The sequence below is a fragment of the Raphanus sativus genome, chromosome 5 (assembly GCF_000801105.2).
Source record: "Raphanus sativus cultivar WK10039 chromosome 5, ASM80110v3, whole genome shotgun sequence".
Lineage (NCBI taxonomy): Eukaryota > Viridiplantae > Streptophyta > Magnoliopsida > Brassicales > Brassicaceae > Raphanus > Raphanus sativus.
In genome coordinates this window covers 34,920,178-34,937,465 of record NC_079515.1, presented here as the reverse complement: position 1 = coordinate 34,937,465, position 17,288 = coordinate 34,920,178, and the positions used below count along the sequence as shown (strand labels likewise).

Sequence of the window (17,288 nt, the reverse complement as noted above, 5' to 3'; positions counted from 1 at the left end):
ACTTGTATAACCAAATCTTTAATAAAATATTTAAATAACGCCAACTCGTTCCAGTTTATTTCAAGACGCAAACTACATAATCCGGGATACGCTTGTTCTTCGCAATAATTCATTGGTTTTAAAAAGATATTATATTTCGTAATTCGTATGAATATATTTACGCAAGTAGAAATAACTAGTCGATTTCATTTACCAAAAAAAAAACTAGTCGATTTCATGTGGTGTCGTCATAGCTGGTTTATTCTTATATATGAAAATAGTTTTGCGCAATTCATGAACAAAAACTTTAAAAACTTGAACCACTTATAATTGGGCTAGTGGTAGGACGGATTTCGAGTTGAGGGTGAGATTCCCAATACTCCCGGATTCGAATCCCCGCAGCTGCAAACACCTTTAAGTGGTCACACAGATATGAGTCCATTGCTTAGGACTCATTTGAATACCCGGGAAATGATCTATTCATGGGTTGCACCTCCTACCCGAGAGTTAGACTTGGTTCCATTAGTGGTCCGGGTTTAACCATTTTTGTTTGCAAAAAAAAAACTTTAAAAACTTTACGATATACTTGTGTTGTATCTTGGATATATCAATGTTAGGAGTTGTGTCGGGTACCATTCAAAGCGGAAACCAAATTTCATAATATTTTGAAGCATAAAAATTATTCCCTCCGTTTCAAATTATTTGTCATTCTAGGGGAAATTTTTTGTTTTAAAATAAGTATCGTTTTCGGTTTTCAATGCAAAATTTATTGATAATATTCTTTATTTTATTTTTATATTGGTTGATATATGGTTTGGTGTATTGGTAATAGTGTTTTTATTTTGGAAATATGTAAAATTAAATATATTTTTAATCTGTGTGAATAAAACGACAAGTAATATGAAACAGAGTGAGTATTCAGTTAGAAATATTAGTTTGACCGTCTCTCTTCTGTCAGCAATAGCTCTAGTTTAAAATAGAGGAAGGCGGCCTTAACAAACGAGAAACAAATTGACATAATATTCTACTATTATTTTGGTTTTCATTTATAAAATAAGATTATCTTTTTGTAGTATATTATTTTGATTATATTTTTGGGTATCTAGGATTTAAGCCACTTGACTGGTTTTGTATGGCCGACTCTGACTGAAGTTAACTCGATTTCGCGTGGAAAATTATCTAGCTGACTGACAGGTAGTATAGTTTCTTATATACTAGAAGAAGCAATTAAAGTTACATGTAATTGTACTGGGAAGCACAAGAACCCTAATTACATCAAATGTTTTTTCTTCAAGCAATCTCAAAGCATATTGAGCGTGACAGCGAACCTACACATATCTGATTAAGGCTTCACAGGCAGAGCCGGCTAAGGACAAGTGATGCCACCGCTCCGGGCCAAACACGCGCCCTCTTATATCTTAATTGTTATATTCTAGTAAAGTGTCTCATAGTATTTAGGTTGATAAATTACTTGTCCTGCTCAAAAAAATACTTCCCCTGCTCTCTTTTCCTTTTTCTATTTTCTTAATGAAAATATTTTAAGAATCCACCAATGGAAATTCTTTCATCTCTAATTTTTTTCCTTATGCAAAAGTTATTTTTCTAAAATTCTTGGGACCATACAGACTATAGAAACTTATAATATATGATTAGTGAGGAACTAATCATGTAGACAAGAAAAATACCCTCTACATATGTGCATTTGATCTCAAGATGGGATTTGTCAAAGCAACAGTACAATCATTTCTACCCCTGCTTATACTTATAACGTGCTAGATAACCTGATTAGTGATTAGGCAGAAGCTAAAGGCGTGTCTGGGGAGACATTTATATAAGACTTACATAACTAATTAATATAGATAACGTGATTCTCATTATAGTTTAATGTCAAGAAGCAAGGCCAGATACTCCGGGATAACTATGCTTGATCTTCGCCACAACCTAATGGTCACAAAAAGTATTTTAAATCGATGTATGACAAGTCAGTACCAACTATCAAGTAATGCCTAGCTGGTCCGTTGGATATTTAATTATTATTTTTGGTCTATTCAAAATAATTTGATTCTTATCTTTTTTTGAGCAAAATATAAGAAGATTCGTTCTTACATTTTCAACGCCGCCTGCCCTCAATCTTGCACCTATCCGAGGGCAGGGAAAATGTGCCAATCAGCGTAAATATATACTGGTTTGGATAATGTTTCTATGATTCTATCCGAAAACCTGAATTGCTTTAATTTAAATTAGAAATTTTATAACAAGCGTACATGATTGACCAAAACATTACATTTCAAACCTAATTGAAGATACAACTTTAAAATGTTCAGAATAATATAACCAAACTTCAAATTTCAATATAAGATAATATGAAGACTGTTCAGTAAAATAAGGATAAAGTGGAAACAAAATAAGTTCGAAACAACTAATCTATATATATAAAAGAGAGTTGAATCTCTCCTGCTGACACATCAGCGTCCACGTCATAAATTAGAAGTCTCACGGGTTGATACATCAGATACGCACCGTATCACTTAAACTTTGTTCTCTCGAAATGGGCTTCGCAGTGGGCTTCGTCCAGCGCAAATAAAATGCTCTTCAGCACTAGGCCCATCGACACTGTTCTACGGAATCCCTAAACAGATGTTCTCCTTCGTGTTCTTCGTCTGTTTTCATTTGGCGCTGAGACTTTCTAGATTCGGTAACGGTGTTTGTGGTTTAATCTTAAATCTTCTTTATTCTCCATCCCACTACGAATCAACCTATTGCGCTCTTCGTCTGCTAGATCCTTATATATATAAATCTTCGATGCGTCGTTTCCGGCAAAATCTATAATCTTCCGGAGATCGCGATCTCTTCATCTCTCTGAAAAAGGCAGCGTCTTGTGGGGTTAGCAAGCTATTCGTCGGCGAGTAGGTGAGGCCAGCGACCATTGGCATTACTCGGAGCAACCACAACTTCAAGCTTTCTGACTATACAATGTCCATACGCTTATGGGTATTCTCAAACCTTGGATATATTATCAAATATATAGGATACTCCAATTTTTCTTTTTCTTTTCGAGCTTTAAAATACTTCAAATTTTGTGAGGCTCATAATCCGTTTGTGGAATATAATTATTTATTTTATGGTTATAGTTTAACTTGCAAATGTATGATTATAAACACAAACAAAAGTAATTTAAAAATATATATTATATTTTAACTATGTTTTCGCAAATGAAATTTCTATAAGTTCTATATGTATTAATGCTTTTAAAAATATTAATAAACTTTAATATAAATATAAATCACTGTTATAGAATAACTTACAAAATCCAATCAAATGACATAGAAGATTAATCTTATTTCTTCTAAGAATAGGAATAGATGAAGTAGAATAAAAAAACTTATATGATGTATAAATCTTTATAATTACACATTGTGAATGATATAGATGATATAAAAGGGAAAAATATTGACAATACAAGTTAGATCAAATATAAATAAACAAATAAAACATATTTGGATATTCTCATTTCTAAAATAAAACTATACTGTATAGGAAAATTGGTCAATTGTAATAAAATTATGTTTTCATCAAACTAAAAACCCACAACAAAAAATATAAATAATAATTATAATAGTATGGTCTCACAACATATACATCAAATAAAAATTAGAACACATCACATTAAAATAAGTATATATTAAATGTTAAACAAAATAAAAATAGACATTTTAAACTAAATATTTATAGTATACATATATAGATATAATTATGTTTAAATATTTTAAAAATATATAACTGGTCCGGATCCGGATATACATGCCTAAAATTTCATTATCCAGATCTTAATGTTTTTAATTTGTATATTAGCCGTTGAAATTATTTTATAGTTCACATCCCGCCCGTAGGGCGGGCCGACCCTAGTCACATAGACAATAAAACAACCAAAATGCTATTGAAAACTACCTTAGCAGTTAGAAACGATTTTTAACGTTTTTGCGATCGTTACAAAATACCAATAATCAATATCATCGGTAACAACTGTATTTACGGGTCGTATCGAGACCTTTAATCATTGCTGATAGCATAGCCTGATGCTCTAATATTGCAAGATATATCTATCTAAAGTAGCCCAACTTCACTTAATTCCCCATCATCCTCGACTTCTAAAAAGCCTATCAGATTTAATATAGGCCCACAAAGGTCATCAGATTTTATTGCAGGCCCAGTTAAAACCTCGTTGCATTTTTTGATCTATCGAATATAATAAGTTACGTCTCTTTTCCCATTCATCCCTCCCTCTCTCTCTCTCTCTCTCTCTATTTTATCCCCCTTTGCTCTCCGTCTTCCGCTCCTTACTCCTCCGCCGAGTCCCGGCGGCGATAACTCTTCCCCGATCTCAGCCTACTTTATCTTCTCCGATCTACGGCCTCGAATTTTCACAGATCTTTGACGGTTCCGTCACCAGATTTATCCCATCCGGCAACTTCCGATCGCTTTTTAAATCTTTTTATATTCTCTTTAATTTAAAATCATCAGAAAACTCTTTTATTTTATTTTTATCGAGAAAACTTTTTTTTATTAATTTTTGTCCGTGTCCGCTTATTTTTCTCGACAAGTCATGCCTTTGACGCTTTTCACCTCAGATGAAACGTAATTGACATTTCTGCCCTTTCTTTTCTACTTAATCCGATAACCACGTGGCATCATCTGAAGAAAAGTAATCAAATGAGTCAAAACCACCACCACGCGCACACAGTTCAAACGACGGGCGCGTCGAGGAAACGCAAGGACACGACGGAGAGTGGTTTGGATATTGATCCAAGAGCCACTCCGGCTGCATCGAACTGGGTCTTGGCCGGCTACATGGCTCACGAGTTCCTCACGTGCGGGACTATGTTGGGCCGGAAGCTATATCCTGGATGGGCTGAAGTTGGGCCGTTGGACACGCCGTCGCCCCAACAACAACACAGGGAAGTGAAGAAGAAGAAGACTGACCAGAGCTACTCTGACGTCTCGAGTGTGTTCAAGACAGATGGGATCCATATTCCTGGTGTGGTTAACCCGACCCAGCTTGCTAAATGGATTCAGATGTAACTATATATATCATCATTGCCATTAGCTTTTCCTCTTTTACTTATGATCGTCTCTTTGTATCGTTTATGATCTTTCAACATGTTACTAATAGTTTGATAAGTAATTGTTAGTCTTGTGTTCATCGTTTTGCATCTACTAGTACATTTTCATGCACACGACTAATCTTGACTCGGATCAAGATCTCGAACATTACTATAAGAAATATAACCTAATTAGCTCTCCAATTTGATACGCAAACTACTACGTGTAGTAAAAATAAAAGTATACATACTGCATGCGTGTGGTAAGCCAAGCAAGAATTTATTGTGGAGAAAGATACATGCTTGTACTTGTAGTGTACATTCCTATCAAAAGATATCCAAAAAAAAAAAAAGATAAACATAACACTCTATCAGACTATCATTAACATTTTGCTAAGAAATATATCATTGTTCTTAGTAATATCATAATAAATCAGCGTTAAAAAAAAGATATCATTGTTCTTTGTATATGTTTTTTTTTTGGCATCAATTCTTTGTATATGTTTGAACATGAATAACCTTTCCTGGAGATTTAAGAAAATGTGGGTATGCATGGTTGCTTACTTACCAAGCCGTCATGGTCTGTTTGAAAACTAGAAATGATAGTTATAAAGAGATTTTATGTTTAGCGGAAATACAAAGATATTTGTTTCTAGAGGTTAAATTCAAGAACACCAACCAACATGAGATAATAGATAGTATTATGTGGATAGAGTATGAAAATATCAGGATTTGTTTTCAGGACAAGGATGAATTTGCAGCAAAAATGTTTAAATAATGACATCATAGAGCAAAGAACATCTGAAAAAGTCTCTCACTTTTACATGCATAATTTGAAATTTTAATTTGGGCAATGGAAGATTTTAAAACAGAAGGAATCATGATCCGACACAAGTAACAAAACTTGCAAAAAGTTAAGACAAGACAAGCTTAGAAAAGAGATGTTCCCTTCCCCTTCTTGTCTCCACCGATCTCAAAATGCTTGCACCTCTGAACAAACAAAAACCGACACCATGTGAGAAAAACTACCAAGTGCTTGCAGATCTGGTAATAAGAAGAATTGATGTATGAAGATAGTTCGGTTAACCTTGATCGAGTGCTGAGAAAAGTGTTTGCAGGTTTGGCACTGAAGCCTCAAGACAATCTTCTTCGTGGTCTTAGCCTATTCAACGGGTAACACAAAACAAATACATATCAGCCTAGAAACAGATTCTAACACAAAAATCCATATAAGCAAATAGAAACCCAAATCTAATAAGAGATTTCACAAAAGAACAGCTCGGTCCCTATAACTACAAGATAAACGGTTTCACTACATTGATTAAGGATATCTAAAACTAGCTCAAATGAACTAACTGGCCTAATTCAAAATATAAAGAAAACAATAATTAAGAAGAATAAGGAAATGATTTAGTTTACCTTCTTGTGGAAGACAGGCTTAGTCTGACCACCGTAACCAGATTGCTTACGGTCATAACGACGCTTTCCCTGAGCAGCGAGACTGTCTTTACCTTTCTTGTATTGGGTCACCTTGTGCAATGTATGCTTCTTGCATTCCTTGTTCTTGCAGTATGTCTTTTTTGTCTTTGGAATGTTCACCTTCAAACAAAACATACACCTCAGTTTCAACTAGCCCAAGGAAGCCTACACTTCTCTTATTAACCTAATAATTGTTCTTCTCCACAAGACTTAATCCGAATCTATCAAAAAATCGTAACGAGCTCAACGAATACGAAATCACTTGGAAAGAGAAGAAACAGTTACCATTTTCGCTCGTCTGACCTTCAATGAAGCTTGTGTGCCGTCGTCCGCTAACCAAAGAATCAGAACTTATAGTAAACCCTATCTAAAATGACGACTTTGGGCCGGCCCGTATTTAGTATAAACATTTGGGCTTACGCAGAGTTCGTAAGAAAATCTTAGTCCATTATTGGATGAGTTAAATTGTGCGGGTTAATTATTTATTTTTCCGTAACGCTAGATAATTATACTGCACTATCCTAAGCCATTTTATGGACTGATAATTTTTACATGGATCCAAACACTGTGTTTAGATGGATCTCTATCGTGGATGGTGGTGACATGGAACAGGTGTTTTGTGACAAAAAAAGAAGAAGAAAAGAACAGGTGCATGGACATAGTTCACAGTCTGCCGCTGCACGCGGCTGGGGAGAAGAGAATTAGGACTAAGAAATTTGAAAATTGTGACTTTTGTTATAATTCGAAAATTGAGAATTTTTTTTTTTTGTTTGAGTTGGTTTCTCCAATTTACTTCGAAACATGTTGTATTGTAAGATAAATTTTCTTTTCAGTTGTATATAATTTTTTTATGGTTGTTTCCAGCATTGAGTTCTTTTGCTGATGGTGTAAGATAAAGTGTTCACGAATATTTTAATTTCAGATGACAAATAAAGACAGAAAATTATTTTATTATCAGAAAATTATTTTATAATATAAAAAAATTGTTGGTTTCATCTCAACGAATTTTAAATGCTTTGTACCAGCAATTTAGCAAATGAGTTTTGCTTAATATACTAAAAGCTGTGGTTTCGTTTAAACAAAAAACTATCATAACATGTAAATGCTACACCTTTGCTGAAGAAAGTAAACGCTGCAAACAATCGAAGTCCAATAGATGCAGACTCAAGTCTATGTAAACTAATCAAATAGTCAAATACAACCTTGGATCCAAAAATACATAGAAAGGTTGCCGACATATACTTTCAGAGTGACCAAAATCATTTAAGCGAAGCATATGTTATCCCTCATTCATAATCAACAAAAAAAGTGTTCTGTTTTCTCGTCTTAAAATCGCTTGATAATTAACATTGGGGGTCTTGTTATACAAACACATCTCCAACAGAAGGTAGAGAAAAGACAAAAGTTTGTAGATTATGAGAAGAAAAAAACAAAACCACCACACTACTCTAAACTTGATAATGAAAAAAACTCTCTTTTTCTCATCTTTCATCTTCATGTAGAACTCTCTATACCCACACGAGGATAGACCGCACGCACGGATATATCTGTTTCCTTTGATTCTACAGGTGCAACAGGCAGAGGAGGTTCACCGCCTCCTCCTCTTGCTGCCGTTGTTCCTTTTGATTTTTTCTGCCTCGAGCTTTTCTGTACCACAGACTGATCATTCTGTTGAGGTATGTCTAACCCTGAACCTGTGTCCTTCTCTCTCTGTTTACCCGTGCTGCGCCTTGGCCTTGCTGGAGACTCTGCAGGTGAGTTTGTGCTTGCAGATGATTTACGCCTCCCCTTGTTCTTTTGCCTCTCCCCTGAACTCGCAGGTTTCTTGTTGGAACTTCCTTTTGCCTCATCCTCGGGAGACTTATAGTCATTCATCTGCACATTCCCATTCAAAAAAAAAGATATGAGCTCATCCGCAAGCATATTATATATATATAACACTAAGGAGATATATTTTTATACCCAGCTTGGGGTCGTAGAAGAAGGACCTTCCCATCCTATATGAGCAACATGTTTGACATCGGTTGGTTGTCCAATTTGCATTTCTGGTTCCTTCTCATCCTCTGCATGCAACCATTTTTATAACATTTAAATAATCTGATTCATTGGCCATTTTTTGGAATGTGCGTAGACATCTATGAGTTAATTTTATAGAACTCACCGAAGATACGAGCAATGTACCTCAACCCTTTTAATAGACCCTTCATTGGTGAGGCCATCTTCAACACGCAGCTGCGTACCTAACTTGCGCAAGAAGCAAAAATGAAAACCCTTGTTTGAAAATCAGAAATGAGTTATTATATATAGATTCTCTTTTAATAATTTCTCTTACGATTATTTTCTAGTGTTTTACATTAGGTTTTCAGGATGCAAAAGAATGAGAGAGGTGTCCATTGTTTTCCGGTGAATCATATCACGAAATAAAAGATCTTAATAAAATAATCAAATGAACTTACATGTTATGGGTGGAGATAAGAACCCTATTAACAAAGAAGATGAATCATATTGATTTCCAAGAGCTACGAGTTTTCTGCAAATTCAAGAGGAATGCATGAACAAACAAGAACAACAACGCATTTTTTATGTTTTTATAACAGAAAAAACACATTTTAACAAGAACAATGAGTTATTTAAAGAAAATAAAGTACCTGGTTACGAACTTTAAAATGATGTGTTTTTCCAAAATGATTTAGAAAAAATCAAAAGTTTTTGGATCTACTTCTGTTTCTTGTTTCTTAACTATTTCTTTGTTAGAGGTAGCGTAAGGAAAAAGAAATCTCAAAATCTGTCCTTTGAGCACAAAGCCTCTTTCTCTTTCTTGTCTACTTTTCAATATATGGCTAGTGGACACATGGCTAATGATTATTGGATGTAAAAGTTTCAAGTCAATCGATAACCAGAAGATTTCAATGGAATTTCTTCAATCCTATATTAAGGTTCTTTGAGTCATCATCACCGTGAGGTCGTTTTTACTGGCAAACGCGGAAGATACGGTTATTGTTATTTAGGTAAAGCTTAATAAGATGATGTTCACCTAAATGCTGAAACTGTTTGATTGAGATATTATAATGAAACAAACTTATTTTCCAGCCATAGAGCTCCTTGTCTGTCCTGCTGCTTTGCACTTGTTTCTGTAGTGATTTTCATTACACTGTATTACTGTTTCACCCTTCTGCTACATTTTAGAAGTAGCAAAACAATGTTTGACCAAAGTGTGCTTACATGAAACAAAAATCAATGGGTCTATATATATAGCTATTATTTAATGATTGAATGTTTTACATCTAATTGCATCCAAAAAAAGTTGTAGTTGATAGGAAACTGAGTCCTCTCTACTGAACCATACAAAAGAACATATATGAATATGTAAAAGAAAGAAAACATTAAACAGAAAAAGAAAAAAAACGTTTAAATGCCGCTATAAAACGAATCTTTCTTCGTTGTATGCTTTGATTAGATGATCTCAATAGCCAAATCTTCTGTGGAATCTTGTTCTTGTCCTCATTATAAATGATCATGATCATCACTCCAGGTCTCTGAGGCTCTCACTAGTCAACCAGAGCTTCTTCTGGACAATGAGTATGACATTGTCCGAGTCTTGGTCCGAATCGGAGGTTGCCTTGGTATCAACTGCTTCCCAATGCAAAGCCTTGAGATACTTCTTGACAAGATCAACTACGGACTGTTTGTCCCTTATGAGTATGAACCCGCTCGGGCGAAGTATACGATCCATCTCCAACAGCAAATCCTCTGCGCTGCAACCTCTCTTCTTGATATCGGAAATGATGTCCCAAGCATGGAGTAAATCATATGTCCTAGGGTACGTTGAGAACGCTTCACACCTGCCAATATAATCATACGAGATATCATATATATATATATGCTAGTGGAGATTTTGATTTTTAACTAAACTAACCAGCTATGAACAGCACCCATCAGGCCTCTGTCGTATATAAGTTTAAGCGTGTTGGGTCCGTCTTCAGGAACAACATTCATAACCCAAACATCTTTGTCATTCAGAGCGGCAGCAAAGGAACCCATGCTTGCTTTCATGTCCATTATGTTCCTCACAGTGTCTGATTGAATTGCAGGACTCAAGAGATCCCAGTAAGCATCTACCCTATGCTTCCAAGTTTCCTGCATATAGGGGGAAGCAACGATATAAGATGATATACAGTCTCTATATCACTCAAGAACTAAGATGATCATATGCTTTTAAAACTTACCGTATCCTTCTCAAACATGTCAGTGGAATATCCAAAATCAGCAAGCCTAGGTGGAGGAGAAGTTAATCTAGCTGGCCATGGAGACAATCCACTTCCCTTGGTTTTGTGGTCATCTAATGGAATTGCAATGTTTCAGTAAGCATAAGTTCAACATATTGTGAGGAGTAATGAAAAAACTTACGTTCACTGTATTGAGTAATGCAAGCTTCCATGTTGACACCATAGACAGCATCAGGGTCACTGTCAGAGTTGCAAAGAGGAGGCTGAGTTCCAGGCTCTCTCTCCTGATAACAATCGTTAGTCATCGGTTTCTGCCAGATCACAGTCTGGTTCCTTTTAGCAGCTATGGTCCAACACATACGCCCCACAAGAGCACTCATCTCTCTCCAAATCCTGAGATCCTCCTCGTCTTGCGCGTACGCTTCAGGAGACGAATACGCAAAATAGCCGCCAGGTCTAAGCACCCTGTCTAGCTCGAGAAGAAGGATACCGTCTCTCTGAAGCCAGTCGATTCTGCACCGCGAACAATGCGCAAGCTCGAAGGATCTGCTCGGGTATGGGAGCCTCTTTGTTCCCAAAACGCCGAGGTATGCAGGAATGCCTCTCTCGAGAGCAAACTGGATTTGGTTCTGATGCACATCGTTTGGTGCCAAGGACATGGTTATTATATCTGAGGCAAGAAGGTACCCACCGAAACTTGCAACACCGCAGCCGACATCAAGAAACGTCCTAAGTCTTCCTCCGTTGTTCAAAACGTTGTTGGGAAAGTTAAGCATCTGTAATCAAGAATAGCATCAGTAAGCTTAAGTATCTCTGTTCCACATCTAGTCACAGTGGTGCCCTTACATTGGCCATGGATGCAATATACTTATCAGCACCGTAGTGAAAATGAGTGCCACCGCCAGGGAAATTGATTTTGTCTCCTTTGACAACCATCCAGTTCTGGTCAGACTTCTCATGAGCAAGGTGAGTGTGAGGAATGTTCACTTTCCAGACTTCGTCTCTGCTTTTCGGCCACTTGATCGGAACCTAATTTTTGAAAATGTCAAAGAGACTGACTTTAACCAAACAGATGTGGTAAAGGGAAAGAAAAAAAAACTTTACCTTATAACCTGGAGGAGGAGGAATCAAGCAGTTGAAACGCCTCTCGGGAGGAGGACAGTGGCGTTCGTAATGCTCCATCAGAGACAAGTCAAGCTTCAGTCTCATTTGGTAAATGAGGTTCCTGTCTAAGCAAGGGATAAGCTCCGAGTGCCGATCATCACACACCTTTATAAGATTAAAAAAAAAAAACTTTAACCACACTGTCTAATCATATTAATAAAACATTGTAAAAAGAAAGGGTGTAAGAGGTTACAGGGAAGCTTCTTGGAGTGAAACCGTTGGGATCATCATCGTCAACATAAAAGGAGGTGGAAGTGTCGCCCTTCTTGGTAGCATCATCACTATCAACAGTAGACAAACCAAGTTTCCTGCCGTACTCAATAGCATGGGTGGAGGAGCCAAAGAAGAGGTAGACAAAAACAAGGAGTAGGGCAGCAACGCAGACGAGAACAATCACTGGCTTCTTCTTGTTCCCTCCCTCTGATCTTCCCCTCATTGCCTCCCGCCTTTTTTTTTACGTGTAAGTTCAGATTCTACGGAACAAACAAACAAAAAGGTTGAAACTTTATATAAAAACAATTCAGACTCAAGAAAGATTGATTATTCACTGAAATAAACGCTTATTAGATCTCCTTTTTGATTCAAAAGACATTGCTAATCTCTAAAACAGTTTGATTCTAATTTTGGATCTGATAATGAGAAGAAACCAATGAGGATTTGTATCAAAATAGAAACAATCACACACGAAACTAAGGAAGCGACGGGATGGATGAACTCACTCACACACACACACACTTGTAGATTTGGAGGGAGGAACAGATCAAAGATGAATAGAGCTCTCTTAGAATCGTCGGTCTTTCAATAGAGAGTAGAGAGAGAGAGAAGAGGAGATGGGGAGGGAGAATCGGATCTAAACAAGTTTGCTTCTTCTAATATTGGAAAAGAACTTTCTTTCTTCTCTTCCCTTACTTCCTTGAACCAGCCAGAGCCAAGAGTTCGAGTGACCAGAGCCACGCTCGTTTAAACCATTTTAACAATTTGCTTTGCTTTGATTTTTTAATTATTTTTTAATTATTTTTTCCTCTCTTTTTTTTTTCTTTCTTTTGTGTGTTGTGTCGGTGAGCTTTTCTGTGTTGTGCAACATGAACTGACTTATGTTAACACGACCTTTTTTTTTGTCAACACAAGCATTAGTTGTTGTTTTTTGTCAACACACAAACACAAACACAAATGTTGTCGAACGTGGTCAACTTACTCAAGTATCAATATGATTCACATGAACTAACAGAAAGATGGTTGTAGATATATATATATATATATGGAACTAGTAAATTTGACAAGTCATTAGAAATACCAAACAACATAGACCAAGTTTAAAAAGGTAGCAAACAAAAAAAAGGCTGTAAAACCCCTAGGCAAAAACCAGGAAAAATGTATAAAAAGTAGCTAATAGAAAACAAGAAAACAAGAAACTGGGATTATCAGATAAATAACGCATGAATTACAAGTCACATGCTTTCCGCTTTCCTTTTGCGTCCCTTAAGAAATGTGCCTTGTTGAATTCGAGCCAAACTCGGAGGAAAATTCATAAGAACTGCGGGAGATGATACGCATTTAGAACCGCCACCAAGATGTTCATGCAATATGTGTTTGTTTTCTCGCAGAATATTTAAGTTGTTTTCGCGGTTCAAACATATTACAACCTTTTTCTGCTCGTCTGCCAAGAAACTTATCCCTCTAGAAATCATATCGTTAAACATATCTCTATATCCATCAAGGCCTACAACTGCTAGAGACTTATTCCATGATCCAGTACTAGTTGTCTCCCATACTTGTAGTTCTGATGAACATGCATCCTCACCCATTAAAAAAAGTTGAAAACCTAACAGACAAAGTTGCTCTTCTTTAACCACTGATAAAGCTGTAAGTCCTAGAAAAGGATGAGGAAGAGGCAGACTCTGAAACGTCTCTTCTGAAAAATCGAAACTTAGTATGAATTCAGTCTCTGGCTTCACCATTCGCTTAGCAAGCCAATATGTATTTCCCTTCATAGATATGCCACGACGATAATCTGGTATATACCAATCAGTAGCCGTACCAAGAACTCTCCAGGAATCAGAGGTGAAGTCGTAGACCTCGTAGAAATTTTTTATTGGTATTGTATATTGACGATCCACCCTCAAGATTTTATATTGCTTGCATGAGGATTTTTTGTCGAAACCAAGAGCAAAGTAGTCGCTCTTCTTGTATCTGTCACTGTCTCTGGGTTTTATCCACTTGGTTTCACCTGAATACGGATCCCAAACCACGAGTCTCTTGTCTTTTGTGGTGCATAGCAATAAGCCGTCGCAGTGAAAAACATCACGTATATCGACTTGTGAAGAACTGGAAAGTGGATCTTTAAGGTAGAATGGATGAGTTGCAACCTTAACAGATGGATCATGGAGATTGATCCTTACTAAGTGAACCCTAGAGTGAATCAACGTGATACACAGAGACTCCCCCTTCGGTGCATTCGCAGAATGTTTCTTAATAAAGCTCTCAGAACTCAACATAACGTTCCAACGTTTTGATGTTGTTCGGAATCGTGCCAAAGGTGTATCCGGAACCTTGGAGAGTATGTTCTCTATCAAATCACTCGGAAGGTTTGTCAACTGCATAGAGACTTGTGATTAAGTAACTGTGCGGATAAACAAAAAAAACTAATATAGGAATATGAGATCGAGAGCTGAAGAATGATGGGAGCAGACAGAGAGAGACGCAAGGAAGAGTTTTTTTTTTCTTAAACTTCAGAAAGACCTAATTTTCCAATATGCTGTATATATACATACCGGTTTCCTATTCTGAAAATTGACACAAAAAGACAATTTAACTTATTTGCACCAAAGTATCATTTAATGCAAATACGCTATTGATAAAGTTCCTAAAACAACATGAATTTTAGCCAGTGGGTTAAAGCAACAAAAATTATCTTAAAAATTGAACTTCGCCGGCTTAATAGGTCGGTTTGTTAGGCTTCCTCACTGAGCTCATTCCTAACCAGTTGAGAAGAGGTTCATTCATGCTCTATGTCAAAACGAAACCATAGTTCAGCAGAGAGACTGGAAGTACTCTAGTCAGTTCAACTATCGATCAATCATCTCATCTAAGATAAGATATTGCAGTGGGCTCGAGTACTTGGATGAACCATTACTTCTCAAGCCAAACGTTTCCATCACCACCATGACCTTCTGATTTACTGGATTTTACAAACTTTGGAGTTGTAATTACTGTATTGTATATATGAATTTGAAAAGAAAAAAAAACCTTCAAAACGTTAACAAACTTTGGAGTTGAAAACGTTTATTGTAGATGAACAACGGCCTCAGGGAATGTGTAGGGAGTGGCTCTCCTAGTGAAACGCTCATTATGGGAAATTAGTAGTTACATAACTAGGGAAAAGTTGTGATAATTCTTTAAATAAAATTACTATACGTGATTTTAACTTGCTCCCACACCCAACTATGCTTTCATGTCATGGGTTGCAAACTTGCAATGCATAATCATCAATACAGTGCGTGTTATGTCTATCTACAATGGAGACAAGAGATCATATCTTCTTCAGTTATGCATTCTTGGCACAAACTTTGGAAAATCTGTCTCGTAGAATTTTAAAAGGAAGACACACAACGGACAGAATTCTTCTTTATATATTAAGCTACTTTCTCTGATAATTTGCTAGTTAATTAGCTATTTTTCCTTTCCGCCATAATTGAACTTGAAACCAATTTAGAAAGCCGAGGAGTATTATACTAATGTACTTTAATAATACATTTTAATCGATATTGTTGGCATGGCATCCAATGTTTGTCGGTTAATTATTTTATCAACAAGGAAATCTACGTTATAGTTAATCACTTGACACTGATTACTACTCGAAGTCGCTAAATACTCTATCTTGGAGAAAATAATTACAATCTCTTGAAACCACCAATTAATAGGAGTAACTAACTAGTTTTTATCACAAGTTTTTCTTAGCCATAATTTGCACCATTGACTTTACTCTTCAAACATGTTAATTAATTATAGCCCATCTAATTGTTCTTGCTCCCCTCCAGTTCTCGCGAATACATCGAACCAGAAGTCCATCTCACTGTCGAAAACCATCTCATTTCCAACAGAGCCTAACTGCTGAAACTCTTGTTGTGTCTCATCATCAAAACCAGTCACTTCAAGATTCAGTGCGTAATTATGTTCATCTTGGCTATATAGCGCCTCGTTCCAGAAGCTCTCGTCGATATCTGCTCCAAAATTTTCGAAAGAAGAACAATCTTGGTCAGGAATACTGATGTCTCCCAATTTATTATCCATCTTAGCCTCGTTGTTATGGCCTTCGAGGCTCATGAGTGTCACCGAAGAAACCTCGTCACTTGTCGAAGGTGATGCCAAGAACAAGCTTTCAGAAGAAGGGTTTGATGAATTTCCAAGTGTCGGTACCGATTGATATTTAGGTTTAGTACCTTTCTTCTTATTGCTGCTCTTAGGATTAGCGGGTTGGTAATCTTCGAGTCTTTTCTTCAAGTGAGTGTGCCATACGTTCTTGATCTCATTATCCGTTCTTCCTGGCAATTTTGCTGCAATAGCTGACCATCTAAAGACAATACCAAGAAAAAGAGAACTTTAATACAAAATTTTCAAAAGAGCGGATAATTGTATATTTAACTGTAGTGGACCAAGACATGTTTCTTGTGATGCTGATTATTGTATGTATTTTAGATGTACGTATACCGTATATAGGCATACTTGTACGTATAAATTTATATGTAAAAGCAGAAGTGTGTAAAGTAATTACCTATTGCCAAGGATTTGGTGCAAGCTAATGATAGCATCCTCCTCTTCTTTGGTGAAATTTCCTCTTTTTATATCAGGTTTTAAATAGTTCATCCACCTAAGTCTACAGCTTTTTCCACATCTCAAAAGACCTGTAATTAGTAGTTATCATCAATGTTAATAAATTTTATAATGATATTTAGGAAATTGGACTCCATATATATATATATTATTGTATAGCTTTTAATTTGTTCATACCAGCTTGCTTAGGGAGGGCTCGCCAGTTACTATGGCCATGTTTGTGGATAAAAGAGATCAATATTTGATCTTCTTCAGGCGTCCATGGACCTCTCTTTAACCCCATCTTCTCGCAGCATGGCGCTCTTCCCATCTTCCGGTGATGTGTATTGCTGGTGAAAATGTGAAATGTTTGAAGTTTTGTATTGTGAGTACGATCGAGAGAGACTCCGGTGATCAAATGCTTATGAATTACTGCCTTATGGTTTTGAGTATTTATACTGCATTTGTCAAAAGGCATGTGCGAGAATTCAAAAGCATTTGGTAAGCCTCCCGGAAGGAGGAGATGTGAGAG

At 36.4% G+C, this 17,288-nt stretch overlaps 6 protein-coding genes across 8 annotated transcripts; 1 reads left to right on the top strand and 5 right to left on the bottom strand.

The window, feature by feature from the left end:
- The first annotated feature begins 4,248 nt into the window (after positions 1 to 4,248).
- Positions 4,249 to 5,179, top strand: LOC108857783 (uncharacterized). The gene has a single exon (XM_018631796.2). It carries the CDS (start codon positions 4,690 to 4,692, stop codon positions 5,056 to 5,058), a length of 369 nt encoding a protein of 122 aa, XP_018487298.1. The 5' UTR covers positions 4,249 to 4,689; the 3' UTR covers positions 5,059 to 5,179.
- A 653-nt stretch (positions 5,180 to 5,832) lies between these two features.
- Positions 5,833 to 6,915, bottom strand: LOC108859319 (60S ribosomal protein L36a). The gene is made up of 4 exons (XM_018633211.2): positions 6,843 to 6,915; positions 6,498 to 6,677; positions 6,166 to 6,240; positions 5,833 to 6,068 (listed from the first exon to the last, which is right to left on the bottom strand). The coding sequence occupies exons 1-4, from the start codon at positions 6,843 to 6,845 to the stop codon at positions 6,009 to 6,011; spliced, it is 318 nt and encodes a 105-aa protein (XP_018488713.1). The 5' UTR covers positions 6,846 to 6,915; the 3' UTR covers positions 5,833 to 6,008.
- A 999-nt stretch (positions 6,916 to 7,914) lies between these two features.
- On the bottom strand, positions 7,915 to 8,620 carry LOC108861004 (CRIB domain-containing protein RIC5-like). The gene is made up of 2 exons (XM_018634836.2): positions 8,520 to 8,620; positions 7,915 to 8,432 (listed from the first exon to the last, which is right to left on the bottom strand). Exons 1-2 carry the CDS (start codon positions 8,598 to 8,600, stop codon positions 8,052 to 8,054), a joined length of 462 nt encoding a protein of 153 aa, XP_018490338.2. The 5' UTR covers positions 8,601 to 8,620; the 3' UTR covers positions 7,915 to 8,051.
- Positions 8,621 to 9,795: 1,175 nt separating this feature from the next.
- On the bottom strand, positions 9,796 to 12,858 carry LOC108861743 (probable methyltransferase PMT1). Of its 3 annotated transcripts, none has more exons than XM_056986128.1 (8): positions 12,683 to 12,858; positions 12,141 to 12,420; positions 11,888 to 12,052; positions 11,630 to 11,812; positions 10,965 to 11,559; positions 10,784 to 10,896; positions 10,474 to 10,694; positions 9,796 to 10,399 (listed from the first exon to the last, which is right to left on the bottom strand). In XM_056986128.1, exons 2-8 carry the CDS (start codon positions 12,381 to 12,383, stop codon positions 10,081 to 10,083), a joined length of 1,839 nt encoding a protein of 612 aa, XP_056842108.1. In that variant the 5' UTR covers positions 12,384 to 12,420; positions 12,683 to 12,858; the 3' UTR covers positions 9,796 to 10,080. The 3 variants fall into 3 exon arrangements, with proteins under 3 accessions (XP_056842108.1, XP_018491190.1, XP_018491191.1); XM_018635688.2 differs by having other exon boundaries at positions 12,667 to 12,857; XM_018635689.2 differs by having other exon boundaries at positions 12,671 to 12,857.
- A 314-nt stretch (positions 12,859 to 13,172) lies between these two features.
- Positions 13,173 to 14,739, bottom strand: LOC108858842 (putative F-box protein At3g23260). Its single transcript, XM_018632709.2, has one exon. It carries the CDS (start codon positions 14,545 to 14,547, stop codon positions 13,396 to 13,398), a length of 1,152 nt encoding a protein of 383 aa, XP_018488211.1. The 5' UTR covers positions 14,548 to 14,739; the 3' UTR covers positions 13,173 to 13,395.
- A 1,059-nt stretch (positions 14,740 to 15,798) lies between these two features.
- LOC108857593 (transcription factor MYB15-like) lies at positions 15,799 to 17,254 on the bottom strand. The gene is made up of 3 exons (XM_018631590.2): positions 16,955 to 17,254; positions 16,719 to 16,848; positions 15,799 to 16,517 (listed from the first exon to the last, which is right to left on the bottom strand). Exons 1-3 carry the CDS (start codon positions 17,232 to 17,234, stop codon positions 15,950 to 15,952), a joined length of 978 nt encoding a protein of 325 aa, XP_018487092.1. The 5' UTR covers positions 17,235 to 17,254; the 3' UTR covers positions 15,799 to 15,949.
- Positions 17,255 to 17,288: the final 34 nt, after the last annotated feature.

Excerpts from the sequence above, each read along its gene's own strand:
- LOC108858842 (XM_018632709.2), bottom strand. The coding sequence starts at position 14,547 with ATGCAGTTGACAAACCTTCCGAGTGATTTGATAGAGAACATACTCTCC.
- LOC108857783 (XM_018631796.2), top strand. The coding sequence starts at position 4,690 with ATGAGTCAAAACCACCACCACGCGCACACAGTTCAAACGACGGGCGCG.
- LOC108861004 (XM_018634836.2), bottom strand. The coding sequence starts at position 8,600 with ATGCAAATTGGACAACCAACCGATGTCAAACATGTTGCTCATATAGGA. Across the intron at positions 8,433-8,519 it reads CTTCTACGACCCCAAGCTGG|ATGAATGACTATAAGTCTCC; the intron begins GTATAAAAATAT and ends GGGAATGTGCAG.
- LOC108861743 (XM_056986128.1), bottom strand. The coding sequence starts at position 12,383 with ATGAGGGGAAGATCAGAGGGAGGGAACAAGAAGAAGCCAGTGATTGTT. Across the intron at positions 12,053-12,140 it reads TCACTCCAAGAAGCTTCCCT|GTGTGTGATGATCGGCACTC; the intron begins GTAACCTCTTAC and ends AATCTTATAAAG. Across the intron at positions 11,560-11,629 it reads ATATTGCATCCATGGCCAAT|ATGCTTAACTTTCCCAACAA; the intron begins GTAAGGGCACCA and ends TCTTGATTACAG.
- LOC108859319 (XM_018633211.2), bottom strand. Across the intron at positions 6,241-6,497 it reads AGCCTGTCTTCCACAAGAAG|GCTAAGACCACGAAGAAGAT; the intron begins GTAAACTAAATC and ends CCCGTTGAATAG. Across the intron at positions 6,069-6,165 it reads TTTCTCAGCACTCGATCAAG|AGGTGCAAGCATTTTGAGAT; the intron begins GTTAACCGAACT and ends TTGTTTGTTCAG.
- LOC108857593 (XM_018631590.2), bottom strand. The coding sequence starts at position 17,234 with ATGCCTTTTGACAAATGCAGTATAAATACTCAAAACCATAAGGCAGTA. Across the intron at positions 16,849-16,954 it reads AGCCCTCCCTAAGCAAGCTG|GTCTTTTGAGATGTGGAAAA; the intron begins GTATGAACAAAT and ends TACTAATTACAG. Across the intron at positions 16,518-16,718 it reads CACCAAATCCTTGGCAATAG|ATGGTCAGCTATTGCAGCAA; the intron begins GTAATTACTTTA and ends TATTGTCTTTAG.